This window comes from Gymnoscopelus microlampas (genome assembly GCF_963454915.1).
Source record: "Gymnoscopelus microlampas genome assembly, chromosome: 7".
Taxonomy (NCBI): domain Eukaryota; kingdom Metazoa; phylum Chordata; class Actinopteri; order Myctophiformes; family Myctophidae; genus Gymnoscopelus; species Gymnoscopelus microlampas.
The window spans coordinates 30,063,016-30,090,381 of NC_139944.1; the positions used below are offsets into that span (position 1 = coordinate 30,063,016).

General features: G+C 41.1%; 1 protein-coding gene across 2 annotated transcripts; it reads left to right on the top strand.

Moving 5' to 3' along the window:
* Nucleotides 1-678: 678 nt before the first annotated feature.
* sdc4 (syndecan 4) lies at nucleotides 679-27,366 on the top strand. Of its 2 annotated transcripts, none has more exons than XM_084061180.1 (5): nucleotides 679-975; nucleotides 21,206-21,422; nucleotides 21,990-22,036; nucleotides 22,178-22,376; nucleotides 23,395-27,366. In XM_084061180.1, exons 1-5 carry the CDS (start codon nucleotides 922-924, stop codon nucleotides 23,544-23,546), a joined length of 669 nt encoding a protein of 222 aa, XP_083917306.1. In that variant the 5' UTR covers nucleotides 679-921; the 3' UTR covers nucleotides 23,547-27,366. The 2 variants fall into 2 exon arrangements, with proteins under 2 accessions (XP_083917306.1, XP_083917307.1); XM_084061181.1 differs by having other exon boundaries at nucleotides 21,209-21,422.

The following is a 27,366-nucleotide window of genomic DNA, read 5'->3' on the forward strand; positions in this document are numbered from 1 at the left end:
AAAATAAAACTAACTAACTAAGATATGCCAACTAATAGAGTAGATGTCTAGTAGCCCTACTATTTTACTTAATAATCTAAAATAAACACTAGAAGAAGATACAATATCAACGAAAGGGGTGGGTGAGTGTGTGTGTGTGTGTGTGTGTGTGTGTGTGTGTGTGTGTGTGTGTGTGTGTGTGTGTGTGTGTGTGTGTGTGTGTGTGTGGTTGTGGGGGGGGGGGGGGGGGGGGGTTTGGGGGGGAAATGGACAAATGGAAAATGGAAAAACCTTGTTGTTTTGTGTGCTAATTTATCTCCTATGCTTGCTTTATTATTTTCTTCACTGGTGGACTTATATTCTATAGTCCCAGTTAGTCAGTGTTGGCTAAATGCGTCATTTTCTTTTAGAAAGTACATGGTGAAAAATGAAAATACTAGATAATACTAGAAAACACACCAACTCCATTCGATAGGCAACCACTTTCCATGTAACAGAGCGCAGGGAGAAAGGAAAGCAAAGGGGGCGGGGCCAACCTGTTGAATGCAGAACACGGCTCTGGGGTTTTACCGTAAACCGTGCGCTAGCCGCGTCCCCAGAGCAGAGCCTCTGATTGGTCGCCGTGCTGCGCGGGGGGGTCATAGGGGGGGTGGAGACGAGAAGCTACGGCCAAAATATAGAGGCGATCAATGTTGCGGAGCCGCAGTTTAGTAGTTGATCAGTAACGCAGAACATTACGCAACGAGCTGATAAAGGAAAGGTTGTGGACACAACGTGAAGTTTCTCAGTTTTTCTGGAACTATTTGAACGGAGTCGGACATTAAAAAAAAAGGATTTGAGAAACAACTTTGTTATTAACTTTCTTACATTCGACGGTTCTATTAGGTTCATATCTTGTTTTATTTTTTAATTCCAAGGCTTTTTCGCATCAGGAGAACCATCATGTTCAAAGTGTGCCTCGTCCTGTTCTTATTCGCGTCCGTTTACTCGGAGTCGGTAAGTTGTTCATTCATCTCTTGCAATATGTCTCCAAAGACATTTCTTTAACATTTTATCCCTGTTTTTTGCCCCATTCCTTCCTTCCTTCCTTCCCTCCCACTCCGACATGAAGGCTACTGCCGTCCTGAGCTCTTATTAGACAGCTTTCATCCTAATCATTCCACTGAGATTAAGTTTGTTTTACACCCATGTGTTGCGCATATGGAATAGTTTCAATTCAAACGAATAACATCACGGATTAACCATTTTAACCGAACCCATTGATTGTTAGCCTAGTTACCTAGTAGCTTCGGTGCTAGCTTTTTGGCCTGAGAGAGTTGTGAGGGTGAGGGGGGCATCTATATAGCTGCCTGGCTGCTATTATCCTGGATGGGGCCCCAGATGGGGGTAGGTAGGTGGCAGTGGTGGAAAGTAACTAAGTACATTTACTCCAGTACTGTACTTAAGTACAATTTGAGGCATTTTACTGGAGTATTTCCAAGTTTCAATACTTTTCAGCCAGACATTCTGCTCATTCTTTGATGGCCTTGCTTATCTTTGAAGTTTGTTTCCTTTAACTCGTGACTCCTTGTGATCAATAGAAAAATAAATCTGTTCGTTTATGAAAATGAAAGGACTGGCTTAACACACCAAACATTCCCAGTGTCCTTAAGGAGAAGTGTAGGGGCCTCTTCTATCTCTGTTATCAGCAGACGTCTGTTTTTTTTGTCACTTGTTTTGTGGTGTATAATGAGGTGCTTTTCCCTCTGCCCTGTCTGACAAGTTGTGTGAAGTGTCATATCTGAACTTTGATTCGTAAATAGATGTATGAAGGCGGCTGACCAGTTGACTGGGCAGGTAATGATTCCTGCTTTTTTTGTGGAAAAGTCATTCGTTTGCAGTGGAATTTTCAGCTCTTACACTTTTGTTTACACCTATACAGTATATGTATACTCACTATACAGGTTTGACACGTACATTTCTGCTGGTGTCTCATGTCTCTAGCAGCTAGACACCAAGGAACACATAAGCTAGAGTCTAGCTTATGTGTTCCTTGGTGACAAGATGAAGTCTGTGTGCCCCCCCCCCCCCCCAAAAGAAACCTAAACTAAACAAAAAAAACAAAACAATTTCCTGATGCATTGCATGTGTCCCAGTCCCAGGAAAGAATGGCCATGTGATTGTTGTTTTTGTTGTGTGTTGGGGGTGTATATGTGGGTGGGACAGCTGAAATCTGGTGGTAGGAGATATGCCACCCACCCAGTCTTTCACACACTCAAATGGGGGGAGGGAGCAGTCACTGTAGAATATGGTGTGGGAGGTGATAATCTGCATAGCACTGGACCTCGTAGATACTGACTTTACCAGCCACTTGTGACTTACAGATTTGTGCACAGCCTGCACAAAGCATTTGAGTTGCCCTCCTTTTCAAGGGTGAGGACTTTGAATAAGTGCAGACATGATGCCACTGGTAGATGTTTATAAATGTTACAGGTAGGTTAGTTGTAAACTAGTGTGTAGCTTCCACAAGGCCTTGTGAAACTTGTGATATGTTCATTTTAAAGATTGGATTGACATTGTGTTGTGGTTTTGCCCTAATAGTTCTTGTGGAAAACATGCTTAGGGACATTACCAGATAGATGGATAGATAGATATGATCACCCAGGTTGGTTCAATTCCTTTGAAAAATCTAACTGAGTTTGCCTCCTGGCTGTTGGCTAACCAGTTTCTTCAATCAGTCACCTTCTTGTCAGCTGTCATCTGAAGTAAAACATTAGCCTAAGGCTTAGTTTGTACTGTCAACATTTTTTTTTCTCTGTTGAAAATATGACATTCTTGTCGAGTGACAGGGTCGTGTGATAAAGTAAAAAATCGGCTTTACAGTGTTTTGTTATGAAAGTTAGTTCCCAACTCCATACCCTCTTGGCTTTCTAATAATTAGTCCTTGCCTAATTCTAGATGGCTTGAATGAGGAATGCAATATCACTAACAAAGCCACAAGGTTAGGCTATGTGTTGGGACTAAGTGCTTTGTTTTGCTAATAACTAGGCTATGGCTTATGTGGCTATTCATCTGAAACTTCAGGGATTTGATTTTCAAGTTTGTGCTTTCTTTTTTTATGTTACTAATGTAAACAACCCCCATGCACTTCCAGTGGAGACTTGTGTTTTTTGTTCTCTCAGGCTCCTTACATAAAGGGTACTGTTATTATACTAATCTCAAAATGGAATGCGTGTGTCATTAGCTGCTTTGGCGGATGATTAGAAATGATAGGAAATATTTAACATCAATAAGAAGATAATCATGACTTGTGCTGTTAAGAGCTGAAGTCTTCTCTTGTCACTTGTATGGTAGATTTCTTAAATATTTCACGTTGTACATGTGCAAACACACATCTCATACAAGGTTTAAGGATCTGTTGGAAAAATCAACACAATCACAGTCTTTGCTGTTCTGTTGATCAAGTCCCTCTGGTTATTTGTTAAGATAACCCTCCTGTGGGCTGTGTGACAGTCATGCGTTTCTGTGTGTCATGCAACAACACGTTGGAATTTCCCACGATTGGTGAACTAAGCCTGGGATTCCACTGGTTGGAAGTTTTGAACTTTGCTTGCCGTGTTTGTCGCTATCCAGGGTGGCACACACACACACACACACACACTGAACCCCTATATATGTAGTTGACCGTGGTCCCACAGGGCTCTATATGATCTTGTAGATCTGCTATTTTCAGTGACTGTTCCCCCCAGAATAGGGACACTGGGGTTCATGTGTTTAATGTAGCGCACATTGAAAATATGCTACATTCCTCAAAGCCATGTAGGTTCTGCTTGCTCACTCTCCTCCCTCATTCTCATCTTCTCTCACACTCATCTTTCTCTCTTTTTTGCATTCCCCTAGTGGAATGTGACCTCTGGTGACCTTGACTGGCCCTCTTGGGGATTTTGCACACTTGGAGGGATCTCAATGGGCCCTGGGTCCTTTTCATAAAGAGACACTCCTTTTCCCCTGCTGGCTGAGCCAGCTCTAGTGCTTCAACTGTTCTCACACCAAGATAAAAAAAAAATATATATATATAATGAATAGAAAAGGTCTTTCTGTGCATTATCTTTGTAATTTTCTTTCTAAAAGATATATAGTCTATAGTTTTCACTCTGTCTCTATCTCTAGTTCTCTCTTATAATAAGTTGTTGGATAGGCAGGGGCTTGGTGGTTTTTCTCTCATTTTTCTCTTCCCCCTTTTCCTTTGATGATTACTTAGCCCCTAACTATGACAATCCCTCCACCTCCCTCTATTCTTTTCTTCTCTCTTCCCACAGAGGTCATTAATGGAATGTGGGATTGGAGCGCCAAGCTAATCGATACAATGTCCAGCTATCAAACAATAGAGAAGTCTTGAGATGAAACTCAGGGCTTTTTCGGAGCAAGAGGCATGATTGGAATGCATTGTGTTTGGGTTGCATACGTCTTTTTAGCTGGCAAACTGTTTGATGTGGTAGGCCTGCCAAGAACCATATCATTTCCTGTAGGCTTATGTAGTCTTTAGACTTTCTTAGTTTAACTCAGTTGATCTGTGCAGTGATAAAACATAAAGGGTTTAGAATTAGAACTCTCCCCCCAATCTCAGGTGAGATGAGGGAACACAAGGAACTTATAATCAGTCTTTTATTTGTTTTCCTAAATATTTGTAAATCCTTTTTGCTATGTAAATTGCCCACTGACAGTTGACTTGACTAACCAATGACGTTGTGTGGTTGGGCAGATTGAATCACGGAAACCCTTTTTGATATCATACAAGACCTTCTGCCATGTACAATAGACATAGTCTTATCAGTTTGTCATAGATAGATAAACCAGGCCAAACAGTCTTGGTCTTAATGCTTTTGCTTTCTTTATTTCTCCCTCCCTCAACGGTCACAGCATTCACTGCCCATGTATGGCAGCATTATGTGAAAACTATTATTTTCTGCACATCAAGGTTATTTATTGTTGTACAAATAAGAGACCAAGCTGAACTGGGGGTGGATTTAATTTGAGTTCAGATAACTTATGATCAAGAATTGAAGTAACTCCTGTAGACTGAGATTTTTATTTAAACTAGCCTAGCTTTGGTGTAATTTCAGTCACTAACAGTTTTTTTTTTTACCCCAACCAGATGTGTTTTATGTCCTGTTTGGGAACATTTCTATGTTACACTTAAACCCTATGCATTGCATCTTCATGTATTTTGACTGTGCCCTCAATGAGTTCATCAGTTGCATTACTGAGATGAAATAAATTAACATAAAATATCAATATTAGCTCCTGGGTCTAAGAGTGTGAGATGACGTCTTGCAGTGATTTTAATCAGGGCAAGAAAACCGAATCTGGATGTGGTTTTTGCCCCCTTTTGAGTTAATCCATGTCACACAACCAGATCTAAACCCCAGCTTGTTGCCTCCGTTGCCTTTTGGGGCCTCTGGCGCAGCCTAGTCCATTTGTTATGTCTCGTTGGAATGTAGCCGGTTTTGAATTTAGCCCCCGATCATTTGCACCAGAATGAGCCAGTTTTCCCCCCCTTTCCCCCCCTTTTTTTAAGGAAGTTTTTCTTTTTTGCATGATGGGTGAATTGAATGCCTGTGTGATGAAAGAACACGTAGAGAGGGAGGGACAGAAAGAAAAAGAGAGCATGATAAATGGTGTCACTAGGATGTAATAATGGTTCCTGCATTGCTGTCCGCTGGTCTATAAAATCCCTTTGGACCATGGAATGTTGGCACAAGGAAGGGAGGCTTTTTGTCCTTCCTGCTTGTGCTGGAGAGGAGTTATTTGATTCCCCCCCTCCCTCATATCTATTCAACCACTACATATTCTGGCAGTTGGAGGTAGCCAACATGAATGTATGTGGTGCCTAAGTAGGTCTGCTAAAGTCCTAGGACCATGCTTGACCTATACATGGCCAAATGCTTCTTATCCAAATTGATTCCAATCACAGTACACTGTAAAATGTTGAGTGTTCATTTAACTGAGATTGTACAAAAGTATTTGGTTAAATTTTGTATACTCTCAGTTACACATGGATAAATAAAAAGGATTTTACAGTATGCTGTAATATTTATTTCAGATTTTCACTATAAGCAGTCCAAGTCAATGTTTTGCATAATGATATCTTCTTGGCTGACCTGCCCAAGTACTAAAGTATGCATTTCTTATCTACAAAAGTTGACAAAGAACACATTCTTATTTACAGCAACAGCCTGGGAAAGTGGCCTTAAGAGAAGCATGCAGTAGGCTAGCTCACTAATCCCCAACACACACACACACACACACACACACACACACACACACACACACACACACACACACACACACACACACACACACACACACACACACACACACACACACACACACACACACACACACACACACACACACACACACACACAATCTTGAAGATTCTTGGATAGAAGTCTGTTGTGGTTTTGTGGTGGAAATAGCAGTGGAAATCATAGCGAATGCCAGAGGAGAACAAGGAATTTGAGTCTTGTTGTGGTGGTTTCCTTTGGGGAATAGTATAATTATTTTCTTTTGCCTCAGAGTAACTTGATGTGGCCTCCATATTTCTTGGCCTCTTCTTCTGCCTCTGGCTGCTTTGTCATACTTGACAGATACTCTGATTCCAGGCCAGAGTATGAGCTACTACAAGGCCCCATGTAGTGGTTGTTTAAAGCTTAGCGATTGGAAAGGATTTTCTTTCAACTGGAGTTGCTGACCTAATATTACCTTTATTATTGTATAGGCCTATCAACGTAGATGTATTCTATTTGTCTGTTTGTACGGTTCCAGGCATCTAACCTAGTACTGAGACATGTCTGTGTCACGACAACTTCTTCGTTTTGAAGTTTGCATGCTGTATGCTCATAATCGTAGACCATTTTCTCTTACATCCCACAGTTTGTTGCACACGTTACATAGTATAGGGTAAACTAAGCTACAATGGCTTATTTTAGTTGCTCCACTCATCCCTTCTGTGTCTGAACAAGCTGTGTGTCTCAGCAGTTTACCAGCATGGTCAGTGGTCACAGAATTGAGGATGATGGCTACAAGACTGGCTACAATTATGACTGATCCTGATCATTAGTTACACTGGTTTTGCGAATGACATGACTTTTTTTATCCCCCACATCTCACACTGTCTTGTTAGGCTAAATTGTTAGGCTAAGTATTCTCAATTACACTGTTGTAAATTAAATTTCAATCTTACAGTATTCCATGGTTAATTGTGGAAACTAAAGCTGCAGCAATGTATACAATGACACATGATGAATGATTGTGAAGCCCGGTTGAGGGCTTTTGGAGGCAATTTACTGGCAAAGTAAGGAGGGGGATCGTCGTGTGTTGGGATAGCCGTCTAGGAACCATTCATCTTTGAATGAACCATCTCGATTAGTGGGACTGGCCCCAAATATCTGAATCATTAAGATTTTCATTCAACAGTCTATTCGCACATCAATTAAATCCTGTAAAGGTGCACGTAATAGAGCGCAAATCTCTGCCACGAGGCATGACCTTACAATAGGGATGTATGGAGTTTAATTACAACCTAGAGCCATGAAACGGTAGGGGTGTAGGGCAGCATGTGATGTGATTACTAGTTGTACATCAGGGATCCTCCTCCTCCCTCACATACACATTCGTTGTCTCCCTCTCTACATCTGTCAGATTGCTGTCAATCAAATGTCATTGTAATCTTCAAAGTCCGATTGTTAATTCCTGACCGTGTGTGTATTTAGTTTGCATCACCACTCAGTCAAAGGCTGCAATTTTGAAATGTAGGCTAAGAGTCTGCTTTTCGCTGCCCCACGTGTGTCCCCCTAGAGAGGGAGTTAGGCAGCACAAGGCAGTTGCCAGCTTACTGAAGGGATAGGCGTGTCTTTAAATCGACATAGCAATATTTATATATTATACATATATATTTATTTATTTTCTTCAAGAAGAAAGAACAAAACTACTTGACAAGAAGAATATTGGCATAACTGAGAGATTTTCTGGGAAAATAATGATATGTATTTTTTTTTACCTGCATAGATTATCAACTACAATATTCATGCATTGGCGTTTACTTTATTGTTTTACAGATACGATGCCAGTGCAGCTTTTTCTTTTGTTAATGTGAGTGGCTCTCGAGACTTAATGTATTTACCCTCTGTGGAGATAACAATTTCACTGTAAAGAGCTTTGATTTGATTTATTGGCTAATTCACAAAGGTTGGTGCATGCAATGCACTGTGGGGGCAAGTGTCCTTGATCAAGACCTTGAGATCAAATTATCTGTTGATTCTGTTGTGAAGCCACTACTGGTAAGAGTCAGACACCTGACCAAATATAAATATATAAAATTATGCCTTTTAAGTTGGTTATTCGTTTAGCTTTAGAGACTTGATGAAACTTAAGTTAACTTCCTGACTAGGAACTAGATTGACCCCAACCATGACCAACTGAAGTCACCACACACTACCTCCTCAGTGATACACGCATACACACCACCTCTCAGTGAAACACATACACAAACTTCCTCTCAGTGACACACGCATATTACACACTACCTCTCAGTGATACACACGTACACACACTACCTGTCTGAGACAGCCACTAAGTCAACAGAGAGAGTGCTTTTGAGTGGAATGAGCGGTTCCCTTTGTACAACTGTACACTAGCTCTTTTATGTGCCTCACAGTATACGTGTACACCGTAAAATCCTCAGTGTTAATTGATCTATTTAATTCGGAGTGTGCAAATGTATATGGACTATAAAGGATTGGTAGTTAGGAACCAAATGAACCCTACAGGTCTGTAACTCTGAGAGTCAAAAAGCACTGAGGATGTTACTGTGTAGTGCATTGTGTGTACATGCCTGTGTTTCCATGTAAAGTGAGGACACTTGCCTCTGCATGGGGTGTGGACAATGGACATTACACAACACCACTGTCTGCACATCATGTCTCTAGTGCAGTGAATGTGAGGTGAGGTTCACATGAGGGTGGGCCAGGACTTAAACAAATTTGAGAAATGCACAGCAAGCATGACACGAATATTGCTGTCAAGCCACGATTGTGTATTTTATGTTGTCATATTGAAATCCTATAAACTAATCTGACTTGTCTATCCCAGATGATTTAGTCATGTAATCCATTTGATGTCAGCATGTGATATTACTGGATAACACAATATTTTAGTGAAAAATCAAGGTGTTGGTTTCAAACCTGTGTCACATCGAACCAATGCTTTCGAGGACTTTCCGTCCCACTTGGATGAATTGGTGGGAGTCAAACACCAGTGTAGCGATTGTCTTTTGTCAGGGCTGTCCATCAGCATTATGTTACAGAAAGGAGTGCGATATCTTGGCACCTGCCAATTTTAACTAATTTAGATTGGTCTGGGATCCATGCTGAGTTGCTTTTTTGAGTACATTTTTATTTGCGAACAAGAAATCGGTTATTTGGATTTGGCAATGTGATTACCTTTAACAGCTACATGGTTCTTTAGCTAATCGTACCAGGTTACTTAATTACTTTATGCCAGCATGCATTAAGCACTTAAGCTATATATAATTCATAATTCATCTTCATAATTCATCTTAAAATGATAAGTCAAAATATCAGATCTAAAGCTCACAACGCTTTGCAATGCAACACGTTGTGAGCTTGTAGATGGGCTATTTTCACTATTTGTTGTACATGGCTTATGCGTTTTTAATGAAATCGTCCCAACACTCACTAGTGGACACTGGACAGTACAAAATGCAACTAAATTTAGAATAGTCTTTGTTATTTTGCATTATTTTAGGTTGAATGCCCTCATTTGGCTACCAGCTGTGTGCTGAACAGCTAATTCTCTTGTTGAAAGAATAACTACGTGTAACCTTTAAATTGTGTTACTGACTTTGATGTGACCAGTTGAGCAGATCCTGACCGACACCCCAGACAGGCAAGTGATTGTGACCGACACCCGGACAGCCCAGTAAAGTAGTCAGGCCTGAGTCACACGATGCCATTTGAAGTTGTTGACAAAGTATGGAGAGAGATGGGGTTGGGCCAAGCAAGACTGACATGCTTTGTAGTTTTACAAAAGACCATTTCTGTATTGAATCAGTAATCCTTTTACTTGTGGTGTTTACTTTCAAAATACTTGGGCTCCAGTTTACTAGTTTAATCAGTTACAAAAAAAGCACACCAAAATGGAATACGTTGAATATGTGTCTGTAATGCCAGTTACTCAAAAGGACCGGTATATTGTTATGTTTTTTTGTAAAGTAATGGTATGACTACTTTGTCATACTATTATAGTGTTACAGAAAAGTAGCAAAAATTGATTGATTTATGTTGATCGGCTAATATTTTTATTTGAATCCTACAAAATAATTGGGACATATGAAGTTTCCACCTATGGCCACGATATCAAGCAGATTTCCAGCTTTCACCTAGTTTCAGGTAGAAGGTGGAGTTGAAGTTTAGCCACTGGGGTGAGAGATGGGATTGGCTGCAGGCTATGGCAAGCATCGACGCTGTACTGTTTAACAAACTGTAGAAAGTACAGCTTTAACTTATTAACATGGCCTGTACTGTACCCTGTGAGATCACACGTACAGGAAATTGATTTAAATTAGTGAGGAATGTAAATAAAGGGTCATTTATTTATTCTTTAAATTGGACCCAAGTGATGATGGTTTACTTTGCGATCGTAACTCTGACATTCTGCAGAATTCAGGATGATGTCAGTAACCGAATAAAGCGGGGGATCATTTGTCATCATTGATGTTTTTGTGGGCTACAAAATGAAAGCAAGTTTGTTTACTGTTGTCATACAGAGATATAATTATTTAATACGTCATTCTTTTCTGTTGCAAATTTAATTGTGGTGTGTGGAAATGACCAAGTTATATACCCTCTATTATTTACCAACTTTTTCCTTCAGGACTTAAGTGTTGGACACATGCAGTCATTCATTTTCTGTCAGAGATTTCCTGTTTTGCTGTTGTATGCCATTATTTCCTGTCCTTTTTTAAACCATTGTCCTGATCGCTTTCCCCGATAACATCCACTCAGTAGCTTAAATGTAGTCTTCTGCAGTGCTTTGCCAAGTCTTTGATGGAAGGCCCTGATACAGTCCCTGAGGGAATGACATCAAAGACTTGAGAGAGAAGATGGCGGGGTGAGACATGGAAAAGGGGGAGCGTGCACTTCCATAACTACTCGAGCCCTATTTTATACTTTGTCGTACGATGGTGTCGTTTGAAAATAGCCAGTCAGGTTCACAACACATCATGATAGCTTGTAGATCTGCTATTTTTTTTAAATACATTGCCTATTAATGACGTGCCCAAAATATAATGCCAGGTTGAAAGTGGATAAGAGGAGTTTGTCACGACCCGCCACGGGCTGTCGTCTTATCAATCCATCAGTCATGGATTTGCAGCGATACGAGTCACCCGAACGGCATGCAGGGATGGTCGAATCGGAGGGAGGAAGTAACCAATAAAGCCATTACGATAAGATACAGGACGTTCCCCCAGGAAGTGGTCATCGAAACTCAATTTGTCTTATCAGCGCAAACTGAATCAACATGGTCTGCAACGGAGCTGGCTTCTCTATACGTTCCGTCTTATCTCCACAGGTCAGGAAAAGAACCCAATAGAAGAGAAACTGGAGTAGAAATGTGATGCCAAATTTAGTGTTTCTATCACTTTTTTGCCATTCTTTAACCACATGCGTACATATTCCGGGGTGAACATTCGGGGAAAATAGATATACAACAGATCTACAGCATTCACTCAAAAAACCCGTCCACAAGCACACGGCACATTGTGATGAAACACATAGTGTTCTCAGCTAAGAGAGTTGGTAGAGAGGGGGAAAAAGGAGTAAATTATAATAATAATATCCTACAGCATAGATTCCTGTTGTTTTTATTTGTTGGCTTACATATGTTAACACATCAACTTGTATTCTTTCAGTAAAACCAGAGCTTATACTGACTAGCTTACAGGAATACAAATAAGGCCTGATATCGGTTAGCCATTATTGGCAGTACAGTGTAATCTGGTTCAAAGTAGGCCTGTTCATTGCGTCACGTGTGACATTGAGTTCTATTGTTCACCTGAAGTCTATCTGCCATCGGTGTGCGTTACCAGGTTCCAGGCTATTGTGACTTGTGTATACATGGGGTTGCTATAGTGTGTCCCACATGACTCCATGGTAGCTGGAAACTGGGCTATAGATAGTCAGGAGGTACAGGGAAGGAATCTAGAGCGCTATCGCTAGAGAAGGGGAAGAGGTTGATGTGTTTTTTGCTGCGACTTTCGCTATCATTTTCCTTAGCGATTATTATTCTATCAATGACACTTTTTTGATTGAATTGAATGATCGAGAAGCATGTTTTTTTAATGATAAAACAACATTTTATCAAATCAAAGCAAAAAATTCTAATAGCTTTTTTTACAATCGACCAATTTTATTAGTCTGTACACTAAGTGATATTTGTTAAAACAAGTGTTAAATCGTTAATATTCTGATAGCATTTTTTGCCATGGAGTGTTTGTTCAGTATAGGGGTCCCCCCATATCTCCAGTTCTTCAGTTAACAGAAAATACATTTTCTCATTCGGGACACCAATTTCATCCAATCAGGAGAAAACTAAAATAAGATGATGGGTAATAGGTGCATCTCGCGACAACGCATCATACAATTGGTGTTGGCTAATGGTATCGGCCCAGAGGAGGAGGCGAAAGGGAGGGGTTGATCTGCGGAGTAATGACAGAGGAGGGGGAGGCAGAAGAGGGCAAGAAAGGTAATGAGAAGGGAGAGAGAAAAGTGAAGAGGGGATGACAGCAGGACGAAAGAAGATGGATGAAGGGAGGAAGGAAGAAGCAATAGGAAGAGGATCTACTCTTGTCATAGGGAGACATATAGAGCAAAAAAAAAAGAAGTGAATCTAGGCTTAGGCCTGTCAAAATGATTACATATAATCTCAATTATTTGAGATAATTGCATTTGTTTTTTGCATATTCGTCTTAATCATGTTTCCATATGTTCATATATACATTTTCAAAAAGAATGAGAATTGCAGATCTAGAAGCTCAAAACACGTTGCGGTCCGCTTTGAGCTTGTAGAACTGCTATTTCCACTATTAATGTAATTGAGTATATATGTTATTTGTCATATCTGCCCTGTGCAACTTTTGTTTACCAAGCCTAAAAGCCTAAAAAAACGAAAATGTAATTTTTATTCATATTGTTCCAACAACAGACACACAATTAAATCGTTAATCGCAATTATTTGAGTGACAATTAATCGTCAACTAAAATGTCATAATCATGACAGCCCTATCTAGGCTACAGCCTAATTTATTAGTTCGTCTTGGCGAGCGTCACGGTCAAAACGACAACATGTGAGTCAGGCGTAAGACAGTGTGAGCCGTGAGCTAACCAGGGGAACACTGGTCGCACTGCTCACCGCCCGACAAGGAAAAGACTAAGACAAAAGAGGCAGCATTTGCTTTTTTACAAGAACATAACGTGGTTCTGTAGAACCAAACTTTTCATTACAATAGAAACACAACTATGCATTCCACTTTCACCTGACACACGGGCTCCTTTTGGGCTTAAGAGTCGTTTGAATCCCCCCCACATTGAATGGGGGGTGGGGGGGGGGTGGGGGGGGGGGTGTAGAAGAAAACAATAATTGTCCTTTTCTGTCCAAGGGTCAACAGACATCGGGCATCACAAAGAATAAGGATGCACATTCCGGTGTGGTGGTATTTCTTTTGGGTCTTTTCAAAGCCAGTTGCCTCCTCCATGCAACTGCTTGAATAGAACAGATGCCTGTCTCTGTGTTGGCAGATGGAGAGATTGTGCCCCTGTTTTAACGAAGAGGAGGGAGCGGGGGGGGGGGGGCTGACTGAAGGCTTAGCCCTCATTACCTTGGTCATTGATATGCTCCCGAGGCGCCCAGTGGTATTGTTTGGTCTCTATTGAAGGGACAGACTGCAAAGGCCGGCGGGTGTCTTGACAGACTGCCTTTCAGTATGTTTCAAGATGGCCCGGGAGAGCTTTAGGATCTTCACGCAAAGAAGACCGAAAAGAACACAACTTCAACCACTTTGCGAAGAGGAATCTGTCTTTGAACACATAGCTTCCTCTGTGCATTTGACAGATGACCGCTGTGCACCAGCATTGGCCTTTGTGTGTCACTGTGAGTCTGCCTTGCTAAAGGGCACATGACAGTGGTTAGTAACATTTACCCGGGAGTCACCAGCTCACTGCAGGAGGAACACAACCCTCCTGTTGATTGCGGCAGTCAAACAAATGTAAGTTGTGCTAAAAATAGATGGTTGGGTACCTGCCAGTGAAGAGACTGCTAGACACATGATGCAGTCTCAGCCAAAATGTATTTGTCTGTTTACTGTGGCGGTGTTAAGTTCCTACTGCGGTTGTTGTCACCCCTGAGCAGCCTCTTGAGACATTACAATCCTCTTTAAACGGGAAGCGTTGTCCCTGTTGTCTTGACGGCTTCTTTTGATCAGGCAAGCGAGGAGAGTGGGTGGCTAGATGATGGCTAGTGTGACATGAGCAGCTCCTTTCATAGGAGACAAAAGAAAAAAGGGCCAAGAAATGTCATGTTTCTTTAGCAGAAACTCCTATTTTGGGTACAATATTTCCCATTCACACCAAATCGAGTCACTTAGGCAACTTGTGCGTCACTTGAGAATTCCGTATGAAATCCCTTCATTTTCTCTAAATGAGATTCTTTGACAAATCTCCACAGTTCATAAAAGAAGTAATTGAGCTTAACCTGAGTACCAGTAGTCTTCTTGTTTCCTGACTGAGTTGAGTTGTAATGGATCACATGGTTTAATGGCTTTTATCTACAGCAGTATATAACCCCTTTCACTGATTTCCAAATCCAATTACCCTTTTTTTCTTGACTACAACATTTTGCTTATTAAAACTCGAGAGAAAGCCATGGCTTGTGTGTGATGCTATGAATTAATGATAACACACATTTTGAAGGATATGAAATGGAGTGAAAGAGTTGCAGTTATTGCCTCCTGAGCAGATTTAGTCCAGTTTTGATATCAATATGTTAAAAATAAAACATCATAACCGCAAAGTATTACTTTCTATTCCATTCAGTTGTGCCAGTCAACTTAAGGATTTAATTAGGTTTATCCCTTTACAGATCAGCAAGTTCACACAAAGTGTCAATGTTTTATCAACATAACGGTAAAATAAATGTTTCCACTTTCTCACATTTCCCCCTGTAGTAACTCTGTGTACCGCTCTATACCCAGCCTAGAGACTACTGTAACATGTACCCCAATTAGAGAAACGGCACCAAAGCAAGTTTTACTTTCCTGTTTTATGTCTGTGCTAGTAACTCTAGGCTAGGTGATTGCCTTAATGGCCACAGTTAAGAAGTCTGTATTGAAACGAAGAATGGCTTTGTTGAGATATTACATTACTTTTGTTTAAACTGGACAAAGAACTTGTGTTTATATGCTTTTGTTGCTCTGTGAAGCATGGCCTCCATCTCCTTTGTTTTCCAAGTGCTTTCTAAAAGCGTTTGAGCAGATAAAATAAGAGATGTTGCCTATTTTAGCCTGTATCAACTGTTGAACCACAGGCAACAAATTATATATTTTCACTTTGCTCTGTAAAGAATCTTGTTTTCCTTGCTGGCAGACGGTCTGTGGTTTGGTCATACCCAAACCCCATGCAGAAAATAGGGAGGGAGGACAACTTTGTGGTTTGATTCTGTCAACCTTTTAAAAAAATGTCTGAACAAATAATTAGGTGACTGAACAAATAATTGGGTTAAGTTAAAAGAGGTGTATCCACCTGAGAGAGGCAATATATGTTTTGTTTTGTTTTTTTATTTTATCAGGAAAAAAAAACTAAGTGTTAAATAGCTCTATATTGTGATAGTAATCATTGCTATAGATTGTTTGATCTCATCAGATAATTAGTAAACAGAAAATACATGTTCAGGTCAGGATACCCAGGAGTAAATACTCATATACAGGATAAGCAAGTGAAAAAAATGTAAGACAAAATTAGAACTGAAACTGTATTTTCTGTTTACTAAAGAGCTGGAGAGACAGAGAGATATCCCTGTTACTGGAGAATGTATTACACTCAGAATATAGAGCTTTAGCTTTTTAATGAAAACCTTTTTTGTTTTAATCAAAACAATATCACTTGCAGCACCTTTTTTAATGATGGCTGGATAATCTGTGGTTTAAAGGTGGCTGAAGGAGCACATGTGTCCATGTTTAGGTTTGGTCAACCCTTGTTATTTCTGACTGGAATGTTGTGCACTGACCACATGAAGATGGCTTGTGCCTTGACTTCTAACCTATTTTGGTGTTTCTCGCCTATCCTCGGTTTATCTGCATTCCATGACGTTGGCTTAGCTATGCCTTGTTAGTGTTTCATTCTGCGGTTGCTCTCTGGCCCGCACCAGACTGTGCTGGAATGCACGTAGCCTCCACTGTGTTGCTAAGTACATCATAGACATTTGGTTTGGTGTGCACACATTTTTAACCCTAGATTACATGGGTTTGCTAATGTTTTCTAGGTGGTTTAAATGTAGCAGTTGTGTTTAATAGGGTATGTTGGTGTTTAGATCTATTCCTGTTTCAGTCCTTTTTACGGTCAGTCCTAGTGTTGCTTGGTTGCTTGTTGCTGAAAGATTTATGAATTGAATGGATTCAGGCCCTGTCTACCCATACATGAAAAAAGAAAAAAAAACAGCTTTTTTTATTTTGGGCTCAGTTTTCCGTGTTTGTGTAGACAAAGTATACAGCGCTGTCCCCTCATAGTGTGTGTCAGAGTTTTGTGCTTGTGACATCAGAGTGTGCGCCGTTATCCCCTTTTCATTAAATACATTTTGTGAAATGGGGGACGTGGACAAAATAGTGGAATTTTCACGTTTACAGATCATTGTACAGACTATTCCACCATATTATTAAAGAACAGAGGCACCAGAATACTCTGTGGAGGTCACTGCTACATAATCCAGCAGTCCGATGACACGGGACGTCACCAGTTTTGTTCTGGTAGTAGACTGTCACATGGCTGTGTATGTAACGAAGGAGAGGTCAAATACATTCTAGGCACTGCTGATGCATTGAAGTCAGTGAGAGCCGGTTGGACAAGCGTAAGAATAAACACTAACTCTGAATTATTGCAGCCTTTGACAGATAATCTGTTCAGGTAAATAAAAGAAGACATATCACACATTGTTTTCTGATCTCTTGTTTTTCCGATGTGCACCATTTATTAGTTTTATTATTGACTTTATCTAATGAAAACAGAGCAAGCTGGTGAGTTTTGGGTCATGGTGGGACTCTGTCAGGTGCTGTTGACAAGCTGTCAATTGACAGTCTTGCAGTGACAGCCATGTTTTTGCGTTTTCATGTGGATGTAGAAGCTTGTATAACGGTGCTTGGGTAGACAGAATATCATTTTTTAAATTAGGTGGGAAAAACCCAATTTTAAAAAATACATATATACTATATCTATACTTTGTCGTTGCCTGGATTACATAACTGCTACATATGGCCAGGTGCAACAGTTGTGTAATGCTGTTACCTTTATCCCCGCTATTTTTAACTTTCTGGGAACATGCACACTCTATAACAAATACACTGGCTGACATCATAACTCCAGGATAACTCAAACTCCCTCAGAAATGTCAGCTTGTCATCCCCTCCCTCCTCCCGTCTCTTTCCTGTCGTGACCTGTCTCAGGAGACCGCCTGCAAGGCTGTGGTATGTTCTGGATGTCTTGGGGAACGCCTGTTGCAGTTTACACCCGACACTATACACAAAGTTTCTGGTTCTTGTGTGGATAGGGCTGTCTGTCACGATCATGAAATTGAGATTATCTCCAATAATTGCGATCAGGCAATTGTGTAATAATTGTGTCAGGGTCTTGTGGAATGGTTTCTTTGCATGTCCTTCTGGGGCACATGGATACACATACCCTGGTGATCCCCAGACCACCATGGGTCCTTCAGGGGGTCTCCAGCTAAATTGATAGTTGGGATTAGGAACTAGCAGTGTGGATCTTCTGGTATCCCGTGATTCGATTTCAATTCTTGGGGCCATGATTTTATTGAAAATCAATTCCCAATAAATGTTATCCCTTTTTAATTCACAACACTTGCCAGTACACATACGTTGCTCTGAAATTACTGAGGTCAATATCTGCTATCAACTATGAAACATTTAGTTGAATTTGGTGATTCAAGAGGTTTGTCACTCATACAAGTGTGTGCAGTGAACTGTTTTGTGACATGATCTGCAGAAGGTGCTAAAGTTAGAGCTTAAGCACCAGTAGTAATAGTGAAACGTGTGAAAAGTACAGTGTAGAAAAATAACCTTATTGTGTGTGTGAAAGAAATAAACGATGTACTATACAAACAATTTGCTTGTAGAACAACCTCTGTGGCTGACAAAAACAGATGTCTCATAAGATTGAACATTATTACTCACCGTTAGCAATGCTCATATTCACCGTTAATAATTGATCTACAAATCGTATATCCCTTAGTTGCCCCACCTCACACCTGCTAAATCCATGCCCAGAGGACGTTGTAAAACGCGTCAAGGAGTAGAATAGGCCGCGGGATAGGCTTATTTTTCACAGAATATTATTGCAAAATGACTAACCTGCTCCCAGAATTTTGACTCATACATCCGACATCTGATTGAATGTGCCTGACTCAGATGAATACACATTATTGTTGACAGTGAGTGTGATTCCTATAAAGTGATTCAGAGAGCCTTGTCCCTGCATGCCCCAGCAGGAGTTGAATCTCATCTGAATAGCAGGGGAGGAAATAAAGAGCCGGTAGTCACCATTTTACGGCTTAGGATTAGGCACGCACGCACGCACGCATGCACACACACACACACACACACACACACACACACACACACACACACACACACACACACACACACACACACACACACACACACACACACACACACACACACACACACACACACACACACACACACACACACACACACACACACACACACACACATGCAGGAGCCCCCCTGTGTCCCATGTATGGGGTTTAGATGAGGACAGAGTAGAGGATTTAAGTCTACTTTGGATTTGTTTCTGAACAGTGTTTCTTTTGTCAGTCTCTGATTGAGGACAAGTGTCACACATACACTCCTGTGCAAAAAATCACACACACATAGAGCAAAAAAGGGAGAGATCAGGTCGGTGAAGGGAAATAGTCTGAAAAACGGAAGTACTAACAGAGAGGGGAGAGAGAAGGCAATGCTGAATGAGATGGAACAGTAATGTTCCATCTCGTTCAGCAAAGGAAGTCAAAAGGAAAACAGGATCGAGAAAAATGTAAGATGCTTAGAGTTAATATAAAAACTCAAAAGAAATGGGCATATGACAGAGACAAAGGCCAACCAGACAGCATGCAAACATTGCAGAGAGAAGGGCACACAAAGCAGGATAACGAAATTTGAATCCGACAAATGGAGGGCAACAGGAGAGCAATACTGCAGCAAGGGACCCACCTCGTTGCAAACAGGAGTCACGTTAAAATGGCTGCGCCTGTTTGAAGCCTGTGTGCAAAGCACTAAACAATGGAGCCTGCCCTCCCCTCCCCTCTAGTCATATAGGCCACTTTAAAGAGAGAGAGGATTAACTTCAAACAGCGCACACATTATTAGGAAATAAGGCATTTCAGATGCACACAGACACTAAAATAGTATTACAGAACACTCGCACAATGTGGAAACCCCAAAAAAACGCTGAACGAATGCACACAGCGCTGCAGGCCCCTGGGTAGGCTTAGCTACCAAAGAGTTACCGTAGCAGCAAACCCTTAAAATTAAGACCCCTTAAAAGACTCAGATGGAAGTAATTACCAAGAGAACTCATGATGTCACCGTGTGTGTGTGTGTGTGTGTGTGTGTGTGTGTGTGTGCGTGTGCGTGTGCGTGCACGTGTGAGAGAGGGAGAAAGAGAGAGGGGATGTGGTAAAGTGCCTAAGCATGTTTCCAATATGTTTTGGGGGGCTTTGTTCTTGATTCATTGTAGGTCTGATTGAAACATATAGGCCTTGCTATATGCATTGCTCTCTCCATCTTATCTCGTCATTCGTCTTTCCCTGGTCTTTTGTTCAACATGCATCACAACATGAATGTCTGTCTCTTCAATAGTTGGTTTAATTCAGCGACTACTTGGGCAACATTCAACACTTTGTGAATGGGAATTAGGAAAAGGAATAAAAGTCATACTGTAGAAAGAAGTATCCACACTCTTTAGTAGATGCTCATCAGCATCCTGCATTTTCACAAAGACATTGGATTATTAGCACTCTTATCCCAAACTCTCACCATGTGCTACTGCCATCAATAGCAAAACCATTTTTTAAAATGCAGACCACACACACACACCTTTTTTTTTTCAAAGTCTTCTACTCGAGAATTACCCCTTTTGTACCTCCCAGTCCCTCCCTAATGTTTGATGTTTACCACATCTTAATTGTGTGTGTTGGTACTGGTAGACACGCTCAAGCAATGATGATAATTAGATTGATGTAGGTACTGTATGTGTGTGGTGGTGAGCACATTCAACAGCCCTGTGTCCTAATCCCATTCTCGTTGCTTGCTCACTGGGCAAATGGTCAATCAAATTAAAAGTGCTAATATGATTGAGAGGTTGATGTGTCTCCTCATTATGTTAAGCTCTGTGGTGATTAGTGGTGTGTTAAGTGGAGCTATGCTACCGCTGGGCTTCAGGCTCCAGGCTTGAATAAATCCCACGGACGTAACCATTGTACACTTCTAAGCTGCATGCCCTGCATGCAACAGTGAATTCACGTATTAGCTGCATGGCACCCTGCATCCAACAGTGTATTCATTTCTTAACTGCAGGCCCTGCATGCATCAGTGAATTGCAGCTACACAGCAGTTCAGTTGAATTGGTTGAACAGTTTGTCCCTGTGTGTCCCTCTATAACCGGTCCTCTCTTACCATGTCTGTCCCTCTGTAACCTCTCCTATTCTACCGTGTGTGTTCCTCTGTAACCTCTCCTATTCTACCGTGTGTGTTCCTCTGTAACCTCTCCTATTCTGCCGTGTGTGTTCCTCTGTAACCTCTCCTATTCTACCGTGTGTGTTCCTCTGTAACCTCTCCTATTTTACCATGTGTGTGTCCCAGCAGGTGAGGGAGACGGAGACCTGGATGCCCATGAAGACCACACAGACCGTCGGCATGTTGACGCGTCCCGAAGATCTGGTCTCGTCGGGAGACTCCCAGAATGGCTCCGATTTTGGCTTCACTACTGATGGAGAGGATGATGAGGATGAGGATGATTATGACACTCTGTACGATGATGAGGACGAGTACGAGGAGTTCTCAGGATCCGGTGCTGGAGGTTTGTTGCTTTATCTATTTTTATTTATTCATCCTTTTTCAAAAGAAGGCAAGACTTTGAAAAAAAAATGTTTTTTTTAATTAGCTATATACTTTTTTTTTAAATCAGCTATGTTCATATTGTAATTCTGTCCTTTATGGTGATATTATTATTGTTTTCAGATTTTTGCCAACTTGAAAAGGCGTTCTACTGCCTTAACATTATGAAGTTACTGTCAGTTAAACTTATTTTTTGGCTTGCCCAAAACGAAGAAGTTCTGTGGACACAATTGTTAATGCAATTCCACTTTGACTGCTGAAGGTTCCATTGTTAAGACCCTGCCCAATTCAGTATGGAATATGAATTCTGACCAATCGCACACAATATCCGCAGTGCTGTGATCTGATTTTGTTCTCAGAGGTGCAAGAAGTTCAGGGGGGGGGGGGGGGGGAAATCAAGCAAGGGAATGCGTCTGTTTGTTTTCGCTGCAATCACATAATTTTCTTCTAACGACCTTGTTTGCTCGTAGAAGTATGCTGCCTGTTTAACTTGGAACCACTTAACTGAGAATCTCTTTCCTTCCTACAGCAACAACCGTGCCAACCAAGAAAGAGTACGCCAAGCCATCATCTAAGGTGAGGTTGCTCTACATGCATCTTATGGGTCATCATGCTCTCTCTTTTCTAGATCGTAATGTGTATCAGGGTTAAACTTAACTGATGTCATGAACTGAAGTAACAGAGTTCTAGATCCTAATGCATCTGTATCCTCTCCAGCCCGAGGTGTACGACAACAAGATCCCGGAGCAGGAGCGCCCAACACGGACCTCAGTCAATGAAGTGGAGATCGTACAGAAGAGCAACGAGATACCTATACTGGGGAATGAGGTCCAACATGGCGAGGAGCACCCCTCCAATGTTCTCATGTCCCTCGCCAGCGACGAGAGCATCTTCAACAAGACGGAGGTCCTTGCAGGTGAGTCTTCAACACAGGGAAATAATGCAGTGTTGGCCTAAGATGTACGTCTGTGAGCAATGACGCCGGTAGCCTCCGAAACGGACAAGAGAATACAAAGGAAAATAGAAAATGTCACACCTCAAGGTGCGAGGCCTACATAACTGAACTTCCAACACTCTAATCCACATTCTAATGTTAATTTGCATTAGAACATCAAAAAAAGTGCAATTCATGTCAAGGAACTATGCATTAATCCTTGCACGTTATTGTGAGCCAAAAAAATAACAGACTGTGTTTGAGGCTGTGAACCAGCCTATATTTATGGCTTGGCAAAGAATGGATATAATAGGTTAGACTAAAATAGGCAAAAGTTACGATTCCATTCAAGAGTAGTAATTTCCAAACAACTCTACTCCATATAATCACAAACATGTGGCTCACATACTGCAATGAATGTGCCAACGTCTCCTCTTTTTATAAGTTTAATGTTTTGTAACGCTTAAATTTAGCTTAGTTTATGTTTTGCCATATGACCGTGTCACTTGCCAAAAATAAGTGTTAAATGGTCAGCATTTCTACAGTGTCTTCATAGTGAAAAAAATAGTGAAAGAACTTGGGTGAGGTGCTGGAATCAAAATGAAGCCAGACGAACAATTAAAGGGAGCCTCCGCACACTCAAAACTGTGCAGATCAGAAAGAAAAAAAAAGAATTATATATTGATGGAATGCTTTCAGTCATAGACCTTCTTCTGCCTGAAGTGTCTTGATCCAAGGCACTTTACTATGTTCTTTACATTCACACATTCATGACAACCAAGCATGGCACCAACCTCAGATCTAGGAGCAGTTAGACCTGCTGACATTGACTGAGAGCATATTGACAATCGCTTCAATTAAAACATAAGATTATAGTGCCAGCAGGATCTCATATTTGGTACAATGAGATTTCCTACTGTCTGTGTTAACGACTGACGAAAGTGGCCTGCCCACACTGCTGCTTTTTCTAACGCATTGCTTTATATTTTGTCTTTTCCAGCTCTGATCGCAGGTGGGGCTGTGGGTCTGATGTTCGCTGTGCTCCTCATCCTGCTCCTTATCTACCGCATGAAGAAAAAGGACGAAGGCAGCTACGACCTGGGGAAGAAGCCCATCTACAAGAAGGCCCCCACCACAGAGATCTACGCATAGACAGCCCTCTCCCCCCGATGACCTCTCACTTTTAAAACCTTAAAAGTCATCCTCAGGGTCGCCACAGGCCCCTACAGTGCCTCCCCATCAATCCCCCCCATCTTACTCCTTTGTTTTTGCTGTCAGCAACAATACGGCAACAACCCTGGGAGAGAAAACCGGACACGCAGTCAATTGATTGCAGATGTTCCAAGAATCTTATTGGTGCTCTCCTATCCAATCAGAGGCTTCGATGAACTGTACGTTTTTTCCCCTTTTTTTTCGTTCCGTCAAACAAGGAAGAGATGTGCCAGGGCTGGACCATTTCAGCTGCCAAAACCATTCGGCACAAGATTTTCAATCTTTTTGTTTTATTTCTCACCGTTCTCTCTGCCTCCCACCCTTTGTAAAAAGAGGACAACTGAACAGACAATTGTGGACTTAGCAAAGAGAGATGTAACTCTCCCCTCCTCTCTATATTCCCACTCTCCCACATTACCCCCCCTGCCCTCCATTTTCTAACACTAACACTGTGCAATGACGTTCCCTCATCATGGTACACATTAACGATCCAGTTATTTATTTTCCCTCTCCTATTTCGTTCCCTCTCCTCCTTCTCTTTTTTGTCTCTGAAACTTGTATGTGGACTCTGGTTCTGGTGCTACAGATGCCCACGTTAGCTGTAGCGAGTGACTTTTTAATTTAAAAGTTTTTATTTTTTATCTTTTGATTTTATTTGTTTTAAAGAAAAGAAATCCTTGTGTGGTGAAATCTCAGAAGTTCCGTTTTATTTGCCATTAACAATTGCTTGTGCTCAGAAAAGTTAAATTGGTTGGAAAATAGTAATCTTGTGATAATAACTTAAATGAGGTACGCTCTGTCAATCCGTTAATACTGCCACACAGCTGACCGGAAAGAGAAAAGACGTCTCTAGTCATATTATACATATGCGTCAGACTTGCGTGAAATGGCAATGTTTGTTTTCACCTCCCAAGTTCAACCAGATGGGTTGCTTTAACCCCCAAATGTAAGACGCTGCTAGTTCTAGGTAAGCTGTCATTCACAGCTACTAAATTATCTGTATTATTGACACATTCTGGTACTTTTTAACTGTAATGTGTGGGGAAACCCCTCACAAATCTGGCACCTAAAGGAGGAAAACAAACTGTAGTTATAATGTGCTATTTGACCCAGGTCTGACCTACACACACACACACACACACACACACACACACACTCTTGGAGAGCAAAGGATCATCTTCAGTTTGTGGCTTACAGTACTTCAAAAGGCTGGAGGATGTGTCACCAATATAATTATCACTGCTGCTTCAGGGTCTGTCTTTGATTATTGTGATTTGGATTGTACTCAAACCAACATGCTCTTGCAGGATGACACACCCACATTCCACACACACACACACACACACACACACACACACACACACACACACACACACACACACACACACACACACACACACACACACACACACACACACACACACACACACACACACACACACACACACACACACACACACAGACACACAGACACACAGACACAGACTGTGTGTACTCAACTCCATGACAGCCAACATCATGATAGTTCGCTTTGACTTCTTCTCAAAGTAAAGTTTGTGTGTATCCCATTGCCATAGCTTATTATACTAGTGAGGTATTTGGTTCCATGCCTTTCCATTAAGCTATACACACTGGCCTTTTGTTTGTGTGCTTGTCAATCAGCAGGCACACATTTGAAGGCCAAGTTCTGAGTTCCAAGCTCAGTTGAGCGTTCATAAAGATTTCCTGGTCCATTGTGCAATGGTCAGTATAAATATTAGCTCCGTGTCAGGGAAACCATCAGGGTTCTGTTTTTGTTGAGAAAATCTGTATAATTTTTTTTTGTTAATTTTTTCATGCTTGTCTAATAAGCTAGACTGATAGATTCTTACTTTTATCCATGGGATCATCAATGTCGATCATCCGAATCAGTGTTTCTCAAACTTTAGAATTTCAAGGACCCCCATAACTCAGACCTGTACGGGTCAATTTGGAATTCCCCTCAAGGAACCCTGAGGGTCCCTGGACCCTATTTTGAGAACCACTGATCTGAATGACTGAATGGATTTGTGCATGCACTAACAAGCATGTTATGGTTTTTGATGCTCATCTTTCTCAGCTTAAATAAACACACTGTATTCAAAAGCACACAGCCCATTCTACCAGAGATCTACAGTATCTGTACATAGTCATTGAAATAATGTAACATTAAACTTGGTACTTAGCCGTTTCTTGGCAAAAAAAACAACAACACACAAACGTTACCAAATATTTAAATGCCAAATTGTTTTCCTTTTCCCATTTTGTTTTTGTTTTAAGTTTCATTCTTAACCACATGAACCCTAGCATCCCTATCCTGGGGGGCGAACATTCAGCGAAAATAGAAGATCTACGTGTTGCGAGATTGGCTATTTTTGGTAAAGAGATTAGTGTAGGGAAATACTAGCGGACCTAGTATAGAGCCCTCTGGGACCCCGGTCAACCAAGTATATAGGGTTTAAATGGGGTTTAACCTGAATTTACTGTAATGGCTTGGAGTAAAAGTGGGCTTCTGTCACCGCTGCTTTCATGCAGAGTGAGGGAAGCCTAACCCTACCAATACTAACTCGCAATCTGTCAATATTCTCCACTGCAGTGTCCCCCCCCCCCCCCCTCCCCTCCCCATTTTGTTAGTAGATCAACTTTTTTGTATTAATTTAACTGTCAAAATATTTTATTGCCTTTCAGGTTGGGGGGGTGTTTATTTCTTTTGTTTAGTTTTTTTTTCCTCTCCCCGCTTTTTAAGCTGTTGTATATGTGATTTTAAAAGTTTTATATACACTAGTACCGAGATTCTCTGAAGCAAATAGTTTTGAAACGTTTTTTTTTTGTAAGAGTTTTTATCATCTTTTAGACTTTTTTAAAAACGGTATGTATTTATGTGTTCATTGTTAGAAGGATTGCTGATGTGGTTGGCGTTTTTAATCATTTGTTCGTCTTTCAGGGGGACGTTATACTGATGAGCCATGTTGTCCGTAGCAGACCTAGGTCCACTTGCTTCCACTTTACTTCCACTGAACCTGGCACAGTCCAGTGTTTCCCACTAGCCCGTGAAATGTCACTTATTTTCGTTAGTCAGCCAGACAGACACCTTTTAAAGTTTTAGGGGTCAAAGAAGAGTCAAATTGCCCAATCAAAACAGGTCGGTGTATCTGCCAAAGTGGCTAGTTAGAATGGAGTCCAACCCCCATTTGGTTTGGGAGATGGGTGGGGAAATGTTCTGGTGGATTTTGGCTCTTGCTCCAGTCTGCCTGTTGTGACAGCCAGTCAGGGTTTCTACTTATGCATCTGATCTTGTTTCTGATGCATTGGGTACAGTCAATCCCAGAAAAGAAAGCATTTTAAATACTAACTTTTTCAATGTCTTTAAAGAGATTGCTTTAGCCTGTATGGTGAGAATGTGTAGTTGTTGTTTTTTTTTTCTGGGGGGGCTATCATATCAGTTTGACTGCAGATATGAGTAGATCCTAGAAATTCAACTACTTAAAATACATTAAAGAGGGGCAATCCAATTGTCTCTGATACATAATTTGAGCCCAGAAGAATGCATTTCAAATGGTAGTTGGTCCTAGGTCTGGTCATTTAGCATGGGAGAGATATGTTCTGCTGCTTACTATGTCACAAACATCACATGTGAATCACCAATGGAATGGAGGAGCCAATGAATCATTGGCTTCTGCATGCAGGTTCTGATTTATTATTGGAAATAAAGCTATTTTTATGCACATTAACATTTTAACAA